Source organism: Hyperoodon ampullatus (assembly GCF_949752795.1).
Source record: "Hyperoodon ampullatus genome assembly, chromosome: 14".
Classification (NCBI taxonomy): Eukaryota; Metazoa; Chordata; class Mammalia; order Artiodactyla; family Ziphiidae; genus Hyperoodon; species Hyperoodon ampullatus.
Genome location: NC_136927.1, coordinates 64,228,581 through 64,245,874, shown reverse-complemented (window position 1 = coordinate 64,245,874; position 17,294 = coordinate 64,228,581). Strand labels below are relative to the sequence as shown.

General features: G+C 38.4%; 1 protein-coding gene across 1 annotated transcript in view; it reads right to left on the bottom strand.

The window, feature by feature from the left end:
- Positions 1-10,531, bottom strand: part of ITCH (itchy E3 ubiquitin protein ligase) — a gene marked incomplete at its 5' end in the record, with an annotated part of 75,313 nt that extends 64,782 nt beyond the window's left edge. The window contains 2 exons of the mRNA XM_079719557.1: positions 1,979-2,120; positions 10,462-10,531. Coding sequence (XP_079575683.1) covers positions 1,979-2,120; positions 10,462-10,531 — 212 coding nt within the window. The remainder of the gene's footprint in view (positions 1-1,978; positions 2,121-10,461) is intronic.
- Positions 10,532-17,294: the final 6,763 nt, after the last annotated feature.

Here is a 17,294-nt window from a genome sequence, read left to right as displayed (position 1 = left end):
CATTTGGGAAATCATAATGGGGATGGAATAAAAGAGTTAATAAATTTAATTTTACTTTGAGAGACAATAAAGTATACCATCAAAGATGGTATACTCTTAATTATTTCAATTCAAATCTTTTTTTTTTTTTTTTTTTTTTTTTTGCGGTACGCGGGCCTCTCACTGTTGTGGCCTCTCCCGTTGCAGAGCACAGGCTCCGGATGCACAGGCTCAGCAGCCATGGCTCACGGGCCCAGCTGCTCCGCGGCACGTGGGATCTTCCCGGACCGGGGCACGAACCCATATCCCCTGCATCAGCAGGCGGACTCTCAACCACTGCGCCACCAGGGAAGCCCTCAATTCAAATCTTGAGAGAAGTCTGGAAAGCCTGCTACCCAACAATGGAAGCTGTGTTAAAATTGCAGGCCAATCTGCTGCAACTTAAAAATTCAGAAGATCTTGAGCTATGTTCCCCCGAACATCTGGGCTTAAGAATAGCACTACCATATAGGGCTACAAGGAGTTTCTTTTTTCTTAACTTTTAAACCAGTAAGGAGTTCATGTCGTTATCAGCTCAAGAGCCCTAAAGTACATTTATTGTGAGCACAGATAGTTGGTACAAAGTAGATGAGTATTCAGTCTATTATTCTGAACATCTCCAGTCGCTATTGGAGGCTGTGGCCTTTTGAAGATTTGTTTTTTTAAAAAATGTTACTCACATATTGTTTAATTTAGATCAAATCTCTAATGGGGCACTAATTAAAAATGAAGTCTAAGAAACGATGTTGAAATAAATACAGATGAGGAACATTAGAATGATACTTCTGCAAATAGGTTTCAAGATGACCTTCAGTAAATTCTTAAGTTTCATTCATTTGCTCAAAATCATAAAGTACATCAAGATGCCCTACAACTTCAAAAATCCATGTTAAAGAATAATATAGGTATAGCTAATTTGTTTTGTCATTTATTAGGAATAAATATTGCCCACATAAGCACGTATCATGTGAAGAGAAGAGCTTATCATTTCAAATGTCTCACCTCACCATTTAGAAATAAAACTTTTTTTAGTTACAGGTTTGTTTCTCTAAGAGAAAAAATGCAAGAATTCCAAATGTTAGGTAATGAAAGCAATTTGTCTATATTTGATGAGATAACAACTGGTTATATTTTGAACTACACTTTAATATACAAACCATATACACTATATTATTTAAAAATCCATTTGTTGATAAATCATACATTTGCTTCCATTTTAGTAGAAAAATTAAAATTAACCTATAATTCTCTTCAACCTGTAATTCCCTTCCTACCAACATCTGGGGCTTTGTCAATAAGTGTTGAAATTGAGCTACATCCTACTTCTATGAATTCAAATGACAGATTAAAAACACAAACATACAGACATATGCACAGGGATGTATATTGCAACACTGTCTAACAGCACATCAGAAACCAACCGATCAACAGAGAACTAGTAAAATTATTCATAGTCCATCCATATTAAAGAATATTATGTAGCTATATAAGGGATATTAGATCCGTACGTACTCAGCGAAAAAGGATGTTATGTATGTTAAGTATAAAATGTATAGCATAATTTTTTAAAGGAAAAAAACCCCTGTGTAGGTTCTATGTGGGCACTGTAATTTTAAAAAACACAAACTATTTTTAAAAATTAAATTAAAAAAATAAAGTGAGCTACTCATAGCCCTCTATTTCAAACCTAAATTAAGGAAAGAGCTGCTAATCTTTCTAGGCCCGTGACCCTGGGATCTCCCAGCTACTTTTCAGTGGCAACAATGCAATAAAAAGGAGAGACTGGGAAAACAAATAACTAAAGAGAAAGGAGACTAGAAGGAGGAGTCCTAAGAACAGGGAAAAAGGGGGAAAAAAAAAAGAGAGGAGGAACAAAGAAAAAAGTGAGAAACTTTCTTAAAGCTGCATTTCTGCTCACCTACTAAACAAAATATACCATAGAAAATACTTTCAAACCTACACTGTAAGAGGTTGCTTCCATTTGGGACTGTTCGTATTGTTGCATTTTTCTGTCTTCTTTGACTGTCCATCTACTGTGACTTCCACATAAGGACTTGGCCCAAACCAATTCTTTTTATTTTCTTTAAGTTTTGCTGAAATGACTAAGTAAAATAAAAGAGAAAATATTTCAATATTCAAGATGTTAGTTCATCCTTCAAATCGATTTAATTTCATAAAGGTTAAACACAGCTTTATTATTTTTACTCAGAGAAGCAGTTTGCTCTAAAATATTCACAAATTTTATTCACATATAACCTTTGTATTTCTTCCCATCATATTAAAAAATATAGAACTTCCCCACACCATCCACCCAAATTCCCATCAGTAGACCCCCCCCCACCAACTGTCAGTATCAACAGTCCCAGAAATCTTGACGTCAATTAAAAAGTACACTGACAAACTTGGTAAACAAATATTTTAATGCCTACCACGTTATCAGATATTGCTCTAAACTGTGGACAGAGCAGTTTACAATTAGAGATAAGTCCTTGTGATGAAAAACGGCCTAATGTGGCAGAATATGACTTGGCAGTAAAGAAGTCTTGTAAGGAAGTACTTTTAAGCAACCATCTAAATGACAAGAAGCTATCCATGTGAAGACTGAAGGTAGGAAGAAGAGAAAATTCCAGACAGAGGTACAAAAGCTTGGCATACCTGAGGAAAAGTATAGCAAACAGGGAAAAATGGTAAATGAGATAAGATCACATTTAGCTTTGTAAGCCAAGATAAGGAATTTGGATTTCATTCTAAGCATGCTAGAAAGCCAATGAAAGAAGAGTTACAAACTAAAATTATTTTTAGCATCTCATTTATCTCTCGCTATCTTAGCAAGAGCTTCTTACATCCTTAGCCTTCACCCTTGAGTTAGTCACTTTTGCCATGAAATAGCCTTGTCCTAGCATTGTGTGAAAGGTACGAAGAGTAGATTCAAATCTAGTAGAGCACCCCCTGGTTCCCACAGGAGACAACTCACTGGTCCCCTATAAATGAGATGATCACAGCCAAGGAAATATTCTACCACCTGGATATATACTCCAACAGCAAAGTTCAGAGAATGTCAGTGCCCTTCAAGACTAATGGGCCCTTGTGAGTTGCTAGAAAAGTTTATATAGCAGCTACCCACGAAGCTCAATATACAGACCAACACATAGACAGTCTGGGTACCCTAGCAGGCACGGTCCCAGGTGGCGGCCATGAATCTCCCAACTTCATGTTTATCAAAGACTTTTGTCCTTTTATGCTTAAGAGGCTGCTAGAGCCATCTAATTAAGAGACGACAGTAGTATGGACTAGGGTGGTAAACATGGATATGGGGAGGAATAAGCATTTTCTAAGGAGAACCAACAGGATTAGATTTCATGAGTGAGTTAGGGGAAAGAAGCAAGGATAACTCCCAGGTTTCTGGCATGAATAACTGGATAGAAGGTGGTATCATTTAATAAGATGGAAAAGATCTGGGAAAGCACAAGTTGAGGAGGGAAGAACGGGCAGGAAATCAAGCGTATTATAAAGAATATATAAAATATGAGATGCTCATGAGACATCTAGGTAGAAACACTAAGTAAAATGTCTTTCAGAACAGAAAATACTCAAGTGGGGATCAGACCTATATCTGATTAATATGTACTATAAAGCCCTACAGCTTAATACAAAGCCTAATTTAATCACAGGATTGCCAAAGAAAAATATAAAATCCCTATTTTTAATACATTTCTGGTCTGAGAAAAGGTAAAACAGCCCACACACTCATGCATAAGCTCATTTTATTTCAGGGGCTCTTGTGATTCTCTAAAACTGATTAAACCTAGAACAAAGAGCAATGCAGGCCTGACAGGGAGGAAATGACCTGCCCTTAGTGGCTTTTTAGGATTCAAACTTTTGAAAGCTATTTTGCCAAGTAATCCCACCCAACCCCACTAGAGCCATTTTAGGAAACTTTAAATGGGAAAATAAAAAGAGTCAGGGAAACCAACACCAACTGTTAGTGTTTACTATGTCTGGCACTTAAAGACTGTCATTTCGATACAAATATTCTGTGAGATAGGTATTATCATCTTAATTTTTATACATAAAAAAAAAAACAAGCTCAACAAAATTTAAAAGTTTACCCAAGGGTCACGGCAAAGCCTGGACCGGAGAAATTATTTAAGTGTTCAAATCTCAAAGCTTATATTGCATAAAACTTTCATTACAGTCCTAATATTATAAAACAGATCAATGTACTACTTCCTAAAATTTAAATTCCCATAGTAAATTAAAGGAATTTAAAAACTGTAAATTGTAAACTGGAAGAAAAGGAATCAGAAAAATGTCAATATCATCTGTCACCTGGGCTACTCCAAGAGGCCTCTAACAACTGTCTGTTTTTACTCTCACTTCTCTAATGCAATCTCTCACAGCTACCAGAATTATCTTCCTAGAACAGATGTGATGTCAATACTTTTCAATGATTTGTTAATGCCTGCAAAATGAAGTTTACACTCTTCTGGGGCATTTTACATTGCTTACTCTGTACGTTTACAGCCTCTTCCTATACCGAACTCCACTCAGGCCCCTGGCAGTCTAACCACTCTTAGCTGTTTGCTGTCCCTCCCAAGGGCCTACCTAGTACTTTCATGCCTCATACGTGCTACCCCCTCCACTCATAATGATCCTTCTTTCTTTTCACCCAATAAAATCCTACTTCTTGAGAGACAAATACCCCCTTCTCTTTGACCGGATGGTTCTTTAAACCTAGTAAGTCAAACTGTTCCTGCTCTATGCCCCCACAGCATTTTCCTATTTATATATGGTTCCTACAGCTTTCTATTTTGTCTTAGCTCTTAGTAAGTTTATCAGTTCTTACTTGTTTAACTCACCCTGTAATCCCCTGCATGGCAAGGTTATAGCCAGTCTTTATAACTCGTATAGCACTTAGTGATTTAAACCTGACAGGCGTTTAATACATTTGTTGAACCAAATGATTAGCCATGGTAGAAAATAAGTTGCCCTGCTTTATAGTTACTTACACACACACACACACACACACACAATCTACTGCATATGATTTCATGGTATTTATTAATGTTCTTCTGATCCTTCTGTTCTGAAGGTTAACATTTTTACCCGACTGATTCGATTCTTCATCCTACCTCTCCAATACAAAATTAAAATCTTGACAATTTAAATATAAAGTAAAAGTAAATCCTTAGCTTATCCAATTTATTTTGTGAATCAGGAGGCTATAATGAACAAGGTAAAACAAACAGGGGTGCTGAGACCAGGTATGATTAGCAGTATGATGAACTGATAAGAGATAAAACCAGTTAAAGCAAGTGCTATCTCTGTGCTCAGAAGTCATGAGAAGCTACATGAGGTCTCTGTAGCAGAACTATGTCTTGGCTGGGCAGAAATGGATATAAACTTTTGACTTTAAACTGTGAAGGACTCTCCTGGTCTCTAAGCACTGGGAGCTAAATATACGGTGTTCTAGTAAATTTGGGGAAATGCAGTAATGTTTAATTTCAATTTGTAATAACTAAAATAAGATGGTTTCTCTTCCTCAAATGATGAGTTTTGAGTAAGGACTGAGACTAAGAAATTTCTAGGAAATACCGAAGAATTTATTTTGCCCACGTAAGTATAATGTTAGCATACAGCAAGCATCAAAACACAGATAAGCTCAGTATAATAGCTGAAGTTATGTACAGAACATAATTAAACAGGAAATGGCTAAAGACAGGGAAGGATGTAAGAAAACAGACTTATGTCCAAAGTAAAGGATCCAGACCATGGAATTGGAGATAAAGAATAAAGAATGATCCAGGAAATGCAAGAGTAAAAATCAGTGGAACCTGGGACTTCCCTCATGGCGCAGTGGTTAAGAATCCACCTGCCAATGCAGGGGACACAGGTTCGCACCCTGGTCTGGGAAGATCCCACAAGCCACAGAGCAACTAAACCCGTGCACCACAACTACTGAGCCCGCATGCCACAACTACTTAAGCCCGCGCGCCTAGAGCCCGTGCTCCACAACAAGAGAAGCCATCGCAAGGAGAAGCCCACGCACCTCAACAAAGAGTACACCCTGCTTGCCACAACTAGAGAAAGCCCATACACAGCAATGAAGACCCAATGCAGCCAAAAATAAAAATAATAAATTAAAAAAACACACACACACACATCAAGTTCTCTAAACAATCCATTTATCAACAGTATTATCATTTAATATTTTAAAACTCTGTTTTGCTACAACTTATAATACATGCCATTTCTCTGAAATAAATTTTCTACTTGCCCTCATCTGGTAAGGGACAGCAATTAGCAAACATACATTGTAAACAAATAATGTATGCATACATGTGTGTAAGTGTGTAATGTACGTATGAAAGAGTTCAAGAAATAAATTTGAGCAGAACCACAGAGTAACATTTTAACTTTTGACCCTAAATTTCCCTATGAGTCTTTTACACCAACTTTTTAAAGAAGTTTGTTTGTTTGTTTGTTTGTTTATGGCTGCGTTGGATCTTTGTTGCTGCGCGCAGGCTTTCTCTAGTTGTGGTGAGCGGGGGCTACTCTTCATTGCAGTGCGTGCGCTTCTCATTGCGGTGGCTTCTCTTGTTGTGGAGCACAGGTTCTAGTCACACGGGCTTAGTTGCTCCACAGCATGTGGGATCTTCCCGGACCAGGGCTTGAACCTGTGTCCCCGGCATTGGCAGGCAGATTTTAAGCACTGCGCCACCAGGGAAGTCCCTACACTTTTTTTTTTTTTTTTTTTGCGGTACTCGGGCCTCTCACTGTTGTGGCCGCTCCCGTTGCGGAGCACAGGTTCCAGACAGGCAGGCTCAGTGGCCATGGCTCATGGGCCCAGCCGATCCGCGGCATGTGGGATTTTCCCGGACCGGGGCACAAACCTGTGTCCCCTGCATCGGCAGGCGGACTCTTAACCACTGCACCGCCAGGGAAGCCCCCTACACCGACTTTTTTTTTTTTTTTTTTCCGGTACGCAGGCCTGTCACTGTTGTGGCCTCTCCCGTTGCGGAGCACAGGCTCCAGACACGCAGGCTCAGCGGCCATGGGTCACGGGCCCAGCCGTTCCGCGGCACGTGGGATCTTCCCAGCCCGGGGCACGAACCCGTGTCCCCTGCATCGGCAGGCGGACTCTCAACCACTGCGCCACCAGGGAAGCCCTACACCGACTTTTAAAATACAAATCCAGCTGTCTGCTCTTTGTTAAAAACTCTGGTTACTTCCCATCTCCCTTAGCAATTTTTTTTTTTTTTTTTGTAGCCTTGACACACCTGAAGGAGATGATCCACTCTCATTAATTCTCATGGGTCCCTGCTCTGCAGCAGTGGCTTTTAGGGACATCAAGGGAAGTCTTGGCATTTCCCTCCTTCACATCATTTGCTCTGTCATGTTCGTTCCTGAAAGATCCTTTTCTACCTTTCTACTTTTTTTTTCGCCATGCCAGGCGGCATGTGGGATCTTAGTTCCCCAACCAGGGATTGAACCCGTGCCCCCTGCATTGGGAGCGCAGTCTTAACCACTGGACCTCCAGGGAAGTCCCTACCTATCTACTTTTTTTAAAAAAATAAATTTATTTATTTATTTATTTACTTATTTTTGGCTGTGTTGGGTGTTCGTTGCTGCACATGGGCTTACTCTAGTTGCGGCAAGTGGGGGCGACTCTTTCCTCCAGTGCACAGGCTTCTCATTGCGGTGGCTTCTCTTGTTGCAGAGCACGGACTCTAGGCGCACGGGATTCAGTAGTTGTGGCACACAGGCTCAATAGTTGTGGCTCGCGGGCTCTAGAGCGCAGGCTCAGTAGCTGTGGCAAACGGGCTTAGTTGCTCTGCAGCATGTGGGATCTTCCCAGACCAGGGATCAAACCCGTGTCCCCTGCATTCGTAGGCAGATTCTTAACCACTGTGCCACCAGGGAAGTCCTCTACTTTTAAATAGTAGCAATGCTTCAAGCACTACCTCCTTTCACAGTAACTCTAGTCAAATACTGATCTCTCTTTCCTGACCAAAGTCATTATCTCTTCTCACCATTACCATATGCCATGGCTTTTATACTTAACACTTGCATATTTATGCCTTCCTTGAATTTTGGAAGATGTTGAAGAGCTTACCAAAAAAAAAAAAAAAAAAACTATGCTAATCCATTAACACAGACTATAAAATACAATGTCAATTAAGGGTATTTGTGCAAAAAAAAACTTAGTTCTGAGGTTTCTAGCACCAAAAGCAAAGAAGTAAACAATGAATTATGAAGGACACTTGATTCTAGTCAACTTGGCACTTTATTGTTCATTATCTGATGTTCTTCATTTGTCCCATATCTAATGATATTTTTGCTAAATACGTAAATAGCTTTTATCCATAATTCATGGTGTTTGTTTTTGTTAAAATGTTTTTGCCCTATACTTGTACATGCTCAGGATTTTTAGACTCAAGATTAAAAGCTTATAAATGGCTAAGAATTATGTCTTCTTGAGGACATAATGCATTTAGGCATTAAATGTTTTTCTTACTATGACAGTAATGATAGCAAATAAGATAGCCAGTTTATGCAAAGAAAAGTCTAAAGGAATATAAACCTATTTATCTGGGGATTGAGATGATAAATAAGAACTCCTCACTTTACTATTTTACTCAGCTTTTAAAAATAAAAAGCATGTATGTTACTTATGTAACCTGAAAAGTTGAAACAATCTATCAGAAATTCTTTAAATCAAAGGTTTTAACAATAAGCTGCCCCAAAAAAGAAGTCTTAAGAAGCCTGGCCCAATATAAATCAGCTATAAGACTAGCTTGAGAATGGGGAGGGGAGAAACAATTAGAATCTGGCTTTAGCAAAGAAATATTAATATCTCTCACTGAGAATCAGACATTGCTAAGGAAAGAGACTGGAGTTAGTGAAAGGATTCCCAAGAATAAATTCTAACATGCTTTCAACTTAAAGTGTTACTTTTATATAACTCAATCACTTTTAGGTTTTGAGGAGGACAATAATGATACAGTTTATGACCTCATATTCATAACCTAGAAGTGGATATAAGCCAGGTATAGTAAAAACTAAAATAATCAATAAATGCCATTAAATTAAAGGGAGAGAGACTAGGGTTCCATTGTGTGATAGACACATGCATGTCTGAAGAAAATCCAGTGCCTCACTTTGGCTAGTACAAGTAGCTTCTATTGATATATAAAGACCTACAAAGAGATCATATGGAGCCTGTAAAAGGTCTTAGCCCAGTTTTAAAGAAATTCAATACCACAGCCAAGGAGAAGCACTGAAGGTTTCTGAGCAGGAATGAACAAATCAGGAGGCATTTTAAGAACATTCATCTGAAAGTGATACACTTGATTAGTATGGTTAGAGGAAGAAACAAAGAGATATTAGGAAAGTATCAATAGCAACCAAAAAATTTAATAGGCATTTCTCCAAAAAACATATACAAATGGCCAATAAGCACATGAAAAGATGCTCATCATCATTTAACCATCAGAGAAATGCAACTCAAACCCATATGAGATGGCTCACATCCATTAGGATGTGTCTAATCAAAAAGATAAGCATTGCAAGGATGCTTACAAAATTGTAACCCTCATACATGACTGGTGGGAATATAAAGTGGTGTGGATGCTTTGAAAAATAATTTGGAATGCCTCACAAAGCTAAACACGGATATTACATGACCCAGTGATTCTACTCAAGAAAGTAGAAGGTATATACTCAAGAAAACTGAAAACATACATCTTCACAAAAACTTACATACAAACGTTCATAGCATTATTCATAATAGCCAAAAAGTGGAACCAACCCGAACATCCATCAACTGATAAATGGATAAAGTATGTCCACACATGGAATAGTATTTGGCAATAAAAAGAAATTAGATACTAATACATGCTACAACACGGCTGAACCTTGAAAACATTATTATGATAAGTGAAAAAAGTCAGAGACAAAGGCCACACATTTTATGACTATTTATATGAGAGATCCAAAACAGGCAAAGCTATAGAGACAAAAATAGTTAGCTAGGGCTGAAGGTGGTTGGGGAATATGAGGCAGGGGTTTCTTTCTGCAGTGGTGAAAATGTTCTAAAATTGACTGGTGTTGGTTGCACAACAACCAAGAGAATGTACTAACAATCATTGACTTTTAAAAGGGTAAACTGTATGGTATGTGAATTATCTCAACAAAGCTAATAAAATCCAAATGAAAACAATAGCAATTGCCGAAGCATGTTTAATGGAAAAAACAAACCCAAATCCTATACTATACCCAAGAATATCCTGAAATCAAAATGTAATTTTTACATATCTAAACATTATGTTCATTCATTCATTCAGAACCTGATACATCACAGCCACTAAAGATTTTAAGATTTTTTTCTTTTTATCTTGGGGGTTGGGGGGAAATAAAGCAGTAGATCTTTTTAAGACTTACCAGTTATCTGAAGTTGTGATTTCATGGTCAGGCTACCCATTGAACCAAGCTGTGATCCACTGTCAGACATAACACCAACAGGACGGCAAACCTGAACAGGGCCAAAGAAACACTATAAACATCAAAAATTCCCACTTGAAAAATATGTAAATAGTGCTAGCCAGGCCATTTCCATGTCCCACTGAAGGCCACACAATAACTAGTGGCCTTCACATTGCTAAATATAATTTTCAATTCTCGTATCCATCCTGCATTAACCATCAGCAAAATCTGACATGGTTGATCATTCCTTCTTCCATGGTTTTTCTTCCTTTTAGTTCCCAAGACACATTCTCTAGGTTTATGTCCTACATTACTGATTGTTCCTTCTTAGATTCCTTTGATGATTCTTTCTCTTCTCTCCACCCTCTTAATACTGGAAAGTCCTAGGGCTCAGTTCTTGGTTCCCTCTTCTCTCAACTCTCCATACTCATTTCCTCAAGGAGATCATCTACTGTTATGGCTTTAAATATCATCTACATATCAACAAGTCCCAACTTTATATTTCTATTCCAGACTTCACTCCTGAATTCTAAACAACTTCACTTGGGTATCTAAAAGACACTCCGAACGTAACATATCCAAAATGGAACTCCTGATGTTCTCTGTAACATTGATGGCAATTTCATTCTTTCAGCAGCTCAAGCCAAAAACCTTGGAGTCATCCTTGACTCCTTTCTTTTATATTTCCTTTCCAACCCGCTGGCAAATTCTGATGTCTCTATTTGCAAAATATATCTAGAGTCTAGCCATTTCTCACCACCTCTACCACCAATCTGTTCAGACCCACCTCTGACAGCCATCTTTTTCCTAAATTATGCCCCTCTCCTAGATTAACCTAAAAGGTCTCCCTTTTTCCACCCCTGTCTAGCCTTAGTACCTATTCTTAACACAATCTGGATGATTCTTTTAAAATGTTAAAAACCTTTCAAAACCTTCCCATTTTACTCAGAGTAAAAGCCTGAATCCTGAAAGACCCTATATGATACATGCTTCCACTGCTCCCTACTTCCTGATCTTATTTCCCTGCTACTCTCCTCCCCTACTCGGGCACCTAGTTCCCTATTATTCTTGAAATATGCCAGCACATTCTTGCCTTTAGACGTTCATTCTACTTGTCTTCTTCACAATATTAACAGTCTGCTCCATTTATGATGATCATTTTCTTCTCCTATAAACTATGTGGCCTTCTGACATACTAAGTAATTTACCTGGTAATTATGTTTATTGGTTTTGACTCTCTAAGCTAGAATATAAACTCCATGTGAATGGGGGATCTTTTTGCTTTGTTCACTGATGAAACCCAGAAGCCCAAAACAGGGCCTGTGGCTACTGAATTATACTAAATGAACACCTCTAACATATCTTCTTCAGCCCATAATCATGGAAGAGTTAATCCCCCTGTGGAAAGGGCATGATTCATATACAATAAAAAAGGTTTTATAACAAAATCAGAACACTTGGGTTTGATTCCTGGCTACAACACTTACTATATGATACTATTTGAGTTATATAACCTCTCTAGGTCCCAGTTTCCTGTCAGAGAAATGGGGATAATACCACCTCTACCTCACAGGGCTTTTGTAAGACCGAATGATTATATATGTGGGGAAAAAAATGCTCTGTGAATGTTTATTATTTATCATTAATACTCTTTGAATTTATTTGTTTGTTTATTTATGGCTGCATTGGGTCTTTGTTGTTGTGCGCAGACTTTCTCTGGTTGTGGCGAGCAGGGGCTACTCTTCATTGCGGTGCGCGGGCTTCTCACTGTGGTGGCTACTCTGGTTGCGGAGCATGGGCTCTAGGCGCATGGGCTCGTGGGCTCCAGAGTACAGGCTCAGTAGTTGTGGCACAAGGCTTAGCTCCTCTGCGTCATGTGGGATCTTCCCAGACCAGGGCTCAAACCTGTGCCCCCTGCATTGGCAGGCGGATTCTTAACCACTGCACCACCAAGGAAGTCCCTAAATATGTTTTTAAAATAACCTGTTCTTAGGTTTTCGGGGACTTGATAAAAATTTTAAGAATATTTTGAGTGGGTCAAAGGAAAGATTAAACTCAAGCAAAATTTACTCAGCACTCACTATTTGCCAGGTCCCATGTAAGAAATATACAAATACAATAAGGTAAAATTAGGCTTCTGCTCCCTGGTGGTCCAGTGGTTAGGACATCGTGATTCCAATGCAGGGGGCGCGGGCTCGATCCCTAGTTGGGGAACTAAGATCCCACGTGCCACAGGGCAACTAAGCCTGTGAGCTCTATAGCCTGCGTGCCACAACTGGAGAGCCTGTGTGCCACAACTGGAGAGCCCGAGAGCCACAACTACTGAGCCCACACAACTAGAGAGCCCCATGTGCCACAATTACAGAGCCTGCGTGCCACAACTTGAGGAGCTCGTATGCCGCAAGGAACAGCCTGCACTCCACAATAAAAGATAGCGCAGGCCACAATGAAGATTGTGCAACTAAGACCCAACGCAGCCAAATTAATAAAATAAATTAGTATTAAAAAAAATAATGTATGTACTGATACATATTAGTTTTATATAATCAAAATTACTTAAGTATTTTAAATCCCTAAGAACAAAAATATACCATTTGTAAAGACAAACTATAGAAACCTAAGTATCAATTGGCAACCAGTTAAATAAATAACATATTCATACCACAGAATACTATGCAGCTATCAAAACTTACTAATGACTGAAATGGAATGATTCCAAGAACATTTTTTTAAGTTACAGAATATATATAATGTGATGTTATTTTTTCAAACAAAAACAAAGTATATATTCTTGTAGGTAAATATAAACAAAAGCAGAAAAAGTATACATCCCTAACTGTTTATAGTGGTTATCTTTGTGGAGAAGGGGAGAGGGTCTGTGTACTAAAGGAGGTGGTCATGGGGAACTTTGGTTTTGTATGTATTGCTTGAGTTTTTAAAAAGAAAATGTGTAGCCTACTTATACAGTTTGAAAAACAGGCAAGACAGAGTAGACTGAGAATCTACACTTCAAGTCCCATCTTCTCCCCTGAGCTCCAGACTCTTAGGTCTAACCATTATTTATAACTGCCTGCATGGTTAAAATGACTAAATTGAGGAGACTTCTCTGGTGGCGCAGTGGTTAAGAATCCGCCTGCCAACGCACAGGACACGGGTTCGGGCACTGGTCCAGGAAGATCCCACATGCCATGAAGCAACTAAGCCCATGCGCCACAACTACTGAGCCTGTGTGCCACAACTACTGAAGTTCGCACGCCTAGAACCCATGCACTGCAACCAAGAGTAGCCCCTGCTCGACGCAACTAGAGAAAGCCCGCATGTAACAACAAAGACCCACCACAGCCAAAAAAAAAAAGACTAAACTGAAACTCCCTGGCCTCAGTAGCACCATCATCCATCCAGTTGCACAAGCCAAAGCTGTGGACATTATCTTTCCCTCATTACCAAGTTCTAAAGATACTACCTGCAAAATATACCCTGCTACATACCTTAAAATATATGCTTATTTTTCTCCTCTTCTTAACCATCTTAGTCCAAGCCACAAACACCCATCCCTTCCCTGTCAACAAATTACTACAAGTCACTAAATTGGTCTCCCTGCTTCTGCACCTGCTCCCTCTCCCTCCCACCACCCATTCTCCACACAGCAACTAGGGTACTCTTTTAAACACGAAAGTTAGATCATGCTCTACTCTGCTTAAACATCCAATAATTGCCTATCTCACCTAAAATAGAATCCAAATTCCTCACCCTGGCTTACAGAAGTCCCACTACATTCCATCCATGACCTACTCTCTTGACTTCTCCTCATATCATTCTCCCCCTTACCCACTGCAAATCTGGATTTCTTTCTATTTCTTAAACACACTAAGGTCATTCCAGACTTACAGGCTTTACACTAACTGTTCCCTCTGCTGGAAATGTTTTTCCCTCTTACCTTTAAATAGCTAACATCTTATATTCAGGTCTCAAGTTAATACTCAAATACTCAGAGAGGTCTTCCCCGACTACTCAATCTAATGTAGCCATCCTATTACTTTCTATCACACCACTGAAATTTTTCTGATTAAATTTTTTACTGACTATAAGGTCCACAAAGGTAGGCAACCTTGTCTGCCTTGCTAATCAGTGTCTAGAATATTCCACAGTTTTTGTTTTTTTTAAATTAACTAATGTCCACTATTTATATTTAGGTTCACTCTTTGTGAACCTTATACAGTCCTATGGATTTTGACAAACGCATAACTGCCATGTATCCACTATTACAGTATCACACACAATAATCTCACAACCCTAAAAATCCCCTGTGCTTCACCTACTCATCCTTCTTCCCTCACTAAGAACCTCTGGCAACCACTTATCTATTTACTGTTTCTATAATTTTGCCTCTTCCAGAATATCAGATAGGTGGAATCACACAATTTAGAGCCTCGGCGTGACTTCTTTCACTCAGCAGTATGATTAAAGTTTCCTCCATATCTTTTCAGAGCTTGGCAGCTTTTTTTTTTTTTAATTGCTGAGTAATATTTCATGTGTGTTTATTCCACAGTATATACATTTGCTTACTGAAGAATATGTTAGTTGCTTCCAGCTTTTGGCAATTATGAATAAAGCTGCTATAAGTATTCATGTTCAGGTTCCTTGTGGATATAAGTTTTCGACTCAGGTGTACAATGACGTTTCACCATTGGCCTAGTTTGTAATTCCCATGTGACGTATGATGTTGAGCCTCTTTTCATATGCTTATTTACCATCTATGTACACTGTTTGGTGAGATATCTGTTCAGATATTCTGCTCATTTATTATTTGTTTTCTTACTGTCGCATTTTAAGAGTTCTTTGTATATTTTAAATATAAGCCCTTTATGTGTTTTGCAAATATTTTCTCACAGCCTATGGCTTCTCTTTTCATTCTCTTAACAGTGTAAAGGTTCCAGTCACCAATTCCCACATGTGAGTGAGTGTGGTGAGTAGGTTCCCCACACCAACAAGCAATTCTCCAACACCAGTTAAGTGTCCTACAATTTAATAAAAATCAGAGAAGAAATAAATATAACATGTTTTTATATATTTTTAAAAAACCACCAAAAAACTATTAGAAATAAACAAATACACTAAGTTGTAGAGTAAAAATATCAATATACAAGTCTGTTCTATACACTAACAATGCATCATCAGAAAACAATTAACAAAAAAATCTCATTTACAATTGCAACAAAAAGAATACCTAGGAATAAATTTAACCAAGTAGGTGAAAGACCTGTACACTGAAAACTTTAAGACATTCTTGAAAGAAATTTAAGACGACACAAAAAAATGTAAAGGTATTCGTGCTCAGGGACTGGAAAAATTAACATTTTTAAATGTCCATATTACCTAAAGCAATCTACAGAATCAATGCAATCCCTATCAAAATCCCAATGACATTTTTCACAGAAATAGAACAACAACAACAACAAAATCCTAAAATCTGTAAGGAGCAACAAAATTGGCCCCATATAGCCAAAGCAATCCTGAGGTGGGGGGAACCCAAAGCTCGAAGTATCATTCACTCTGATTTCAAATTATATTACAAAGCTATAGTAATCAAAACAGCATGGTATTGGCAGAAAAAGTGACATAGATCAATGGAACAGAATTGAGAATTCAGAAATAAACACACACATATATGGACAATTAATTTACAAAACAAGAGCAAAGAACATACAGTGGAGAAAGTATAGTCTCTTCAATAAATGATGCTGGGAAAACTGGACAGTTACATGCAAAAGAATGAAACTAGACCACTACCTTACACCATACACAACGTCAACTCAAAATGGATTAAGGACTTGAATGTAAGACCTGAAACCATAAAACTCCTAGAAGAAAACACACATAAGTCTTAGCAAAATCTTTCTGGATATGTCTCCTCAGGCAAGGCAAACAAAAGCAAAAATAAACAAATGGGACTACATCAAACTGAAAAGCTTCTGCACAGCAAAGGAAACCATCAACAAAATGAAAATTCAACCTACCTACTCAGAGAAGATACTTGCAAATCATATCCAATAAGGAGTTAATATTCAAAATACATAAAGAACAACCAAAAAATAAACCACCCAATTAAGAATGGGCAGAGGAGGTGAACACACCCTTTTCCAAAGACATACAGATAGCGAACAGGGACATGAAAAGATGTTCAACATCACTAAGTATTATGGAAATGCAAATCAAAACCACAAATGAGTTATCACCTCATACCATTAGAATAACTATTATCAAAAAGGCAAGAAATAACAAGTGTTGGAGAGGATGTAGAGAAAAGGGAATCCTCATACACTGTTGGTAGGAGTGTAAATTACTGCAGCCACTATGGAAAACAGTATGGAGAGTTCTCAAAAATTAAGAATAGAATGACAGTATGATCCAGCTACGCCATTTCTAGGTATTTATCCAAAGAATTCAAAAACATCTAATTTGAAAAGATATATGCATACCTATGTTCAATCCAGCACTATATACAATAGCCAAGATATGTAAACAACCTAAGTGCCTACCCATGGATGAAGAAGATGCAATATATATATAATGGAATACTACTCAGCTGTAAAAAATTCTTTTAAAAATAAAGGAAATCTTGGGACTTCCCTGGTGGTGCAGTGGTTAAGAATCCACCTGCCAATGCAGGGGACATGGGTTCAACCCCTGGTCCAGGAAGATCCCACATGCCGCAGAGCAACTAAGCCCATGCACCACAACTACTGAGCCTGCGCTCTAGAGCCTGTGAGCCACAACTACTGAGGCCCACA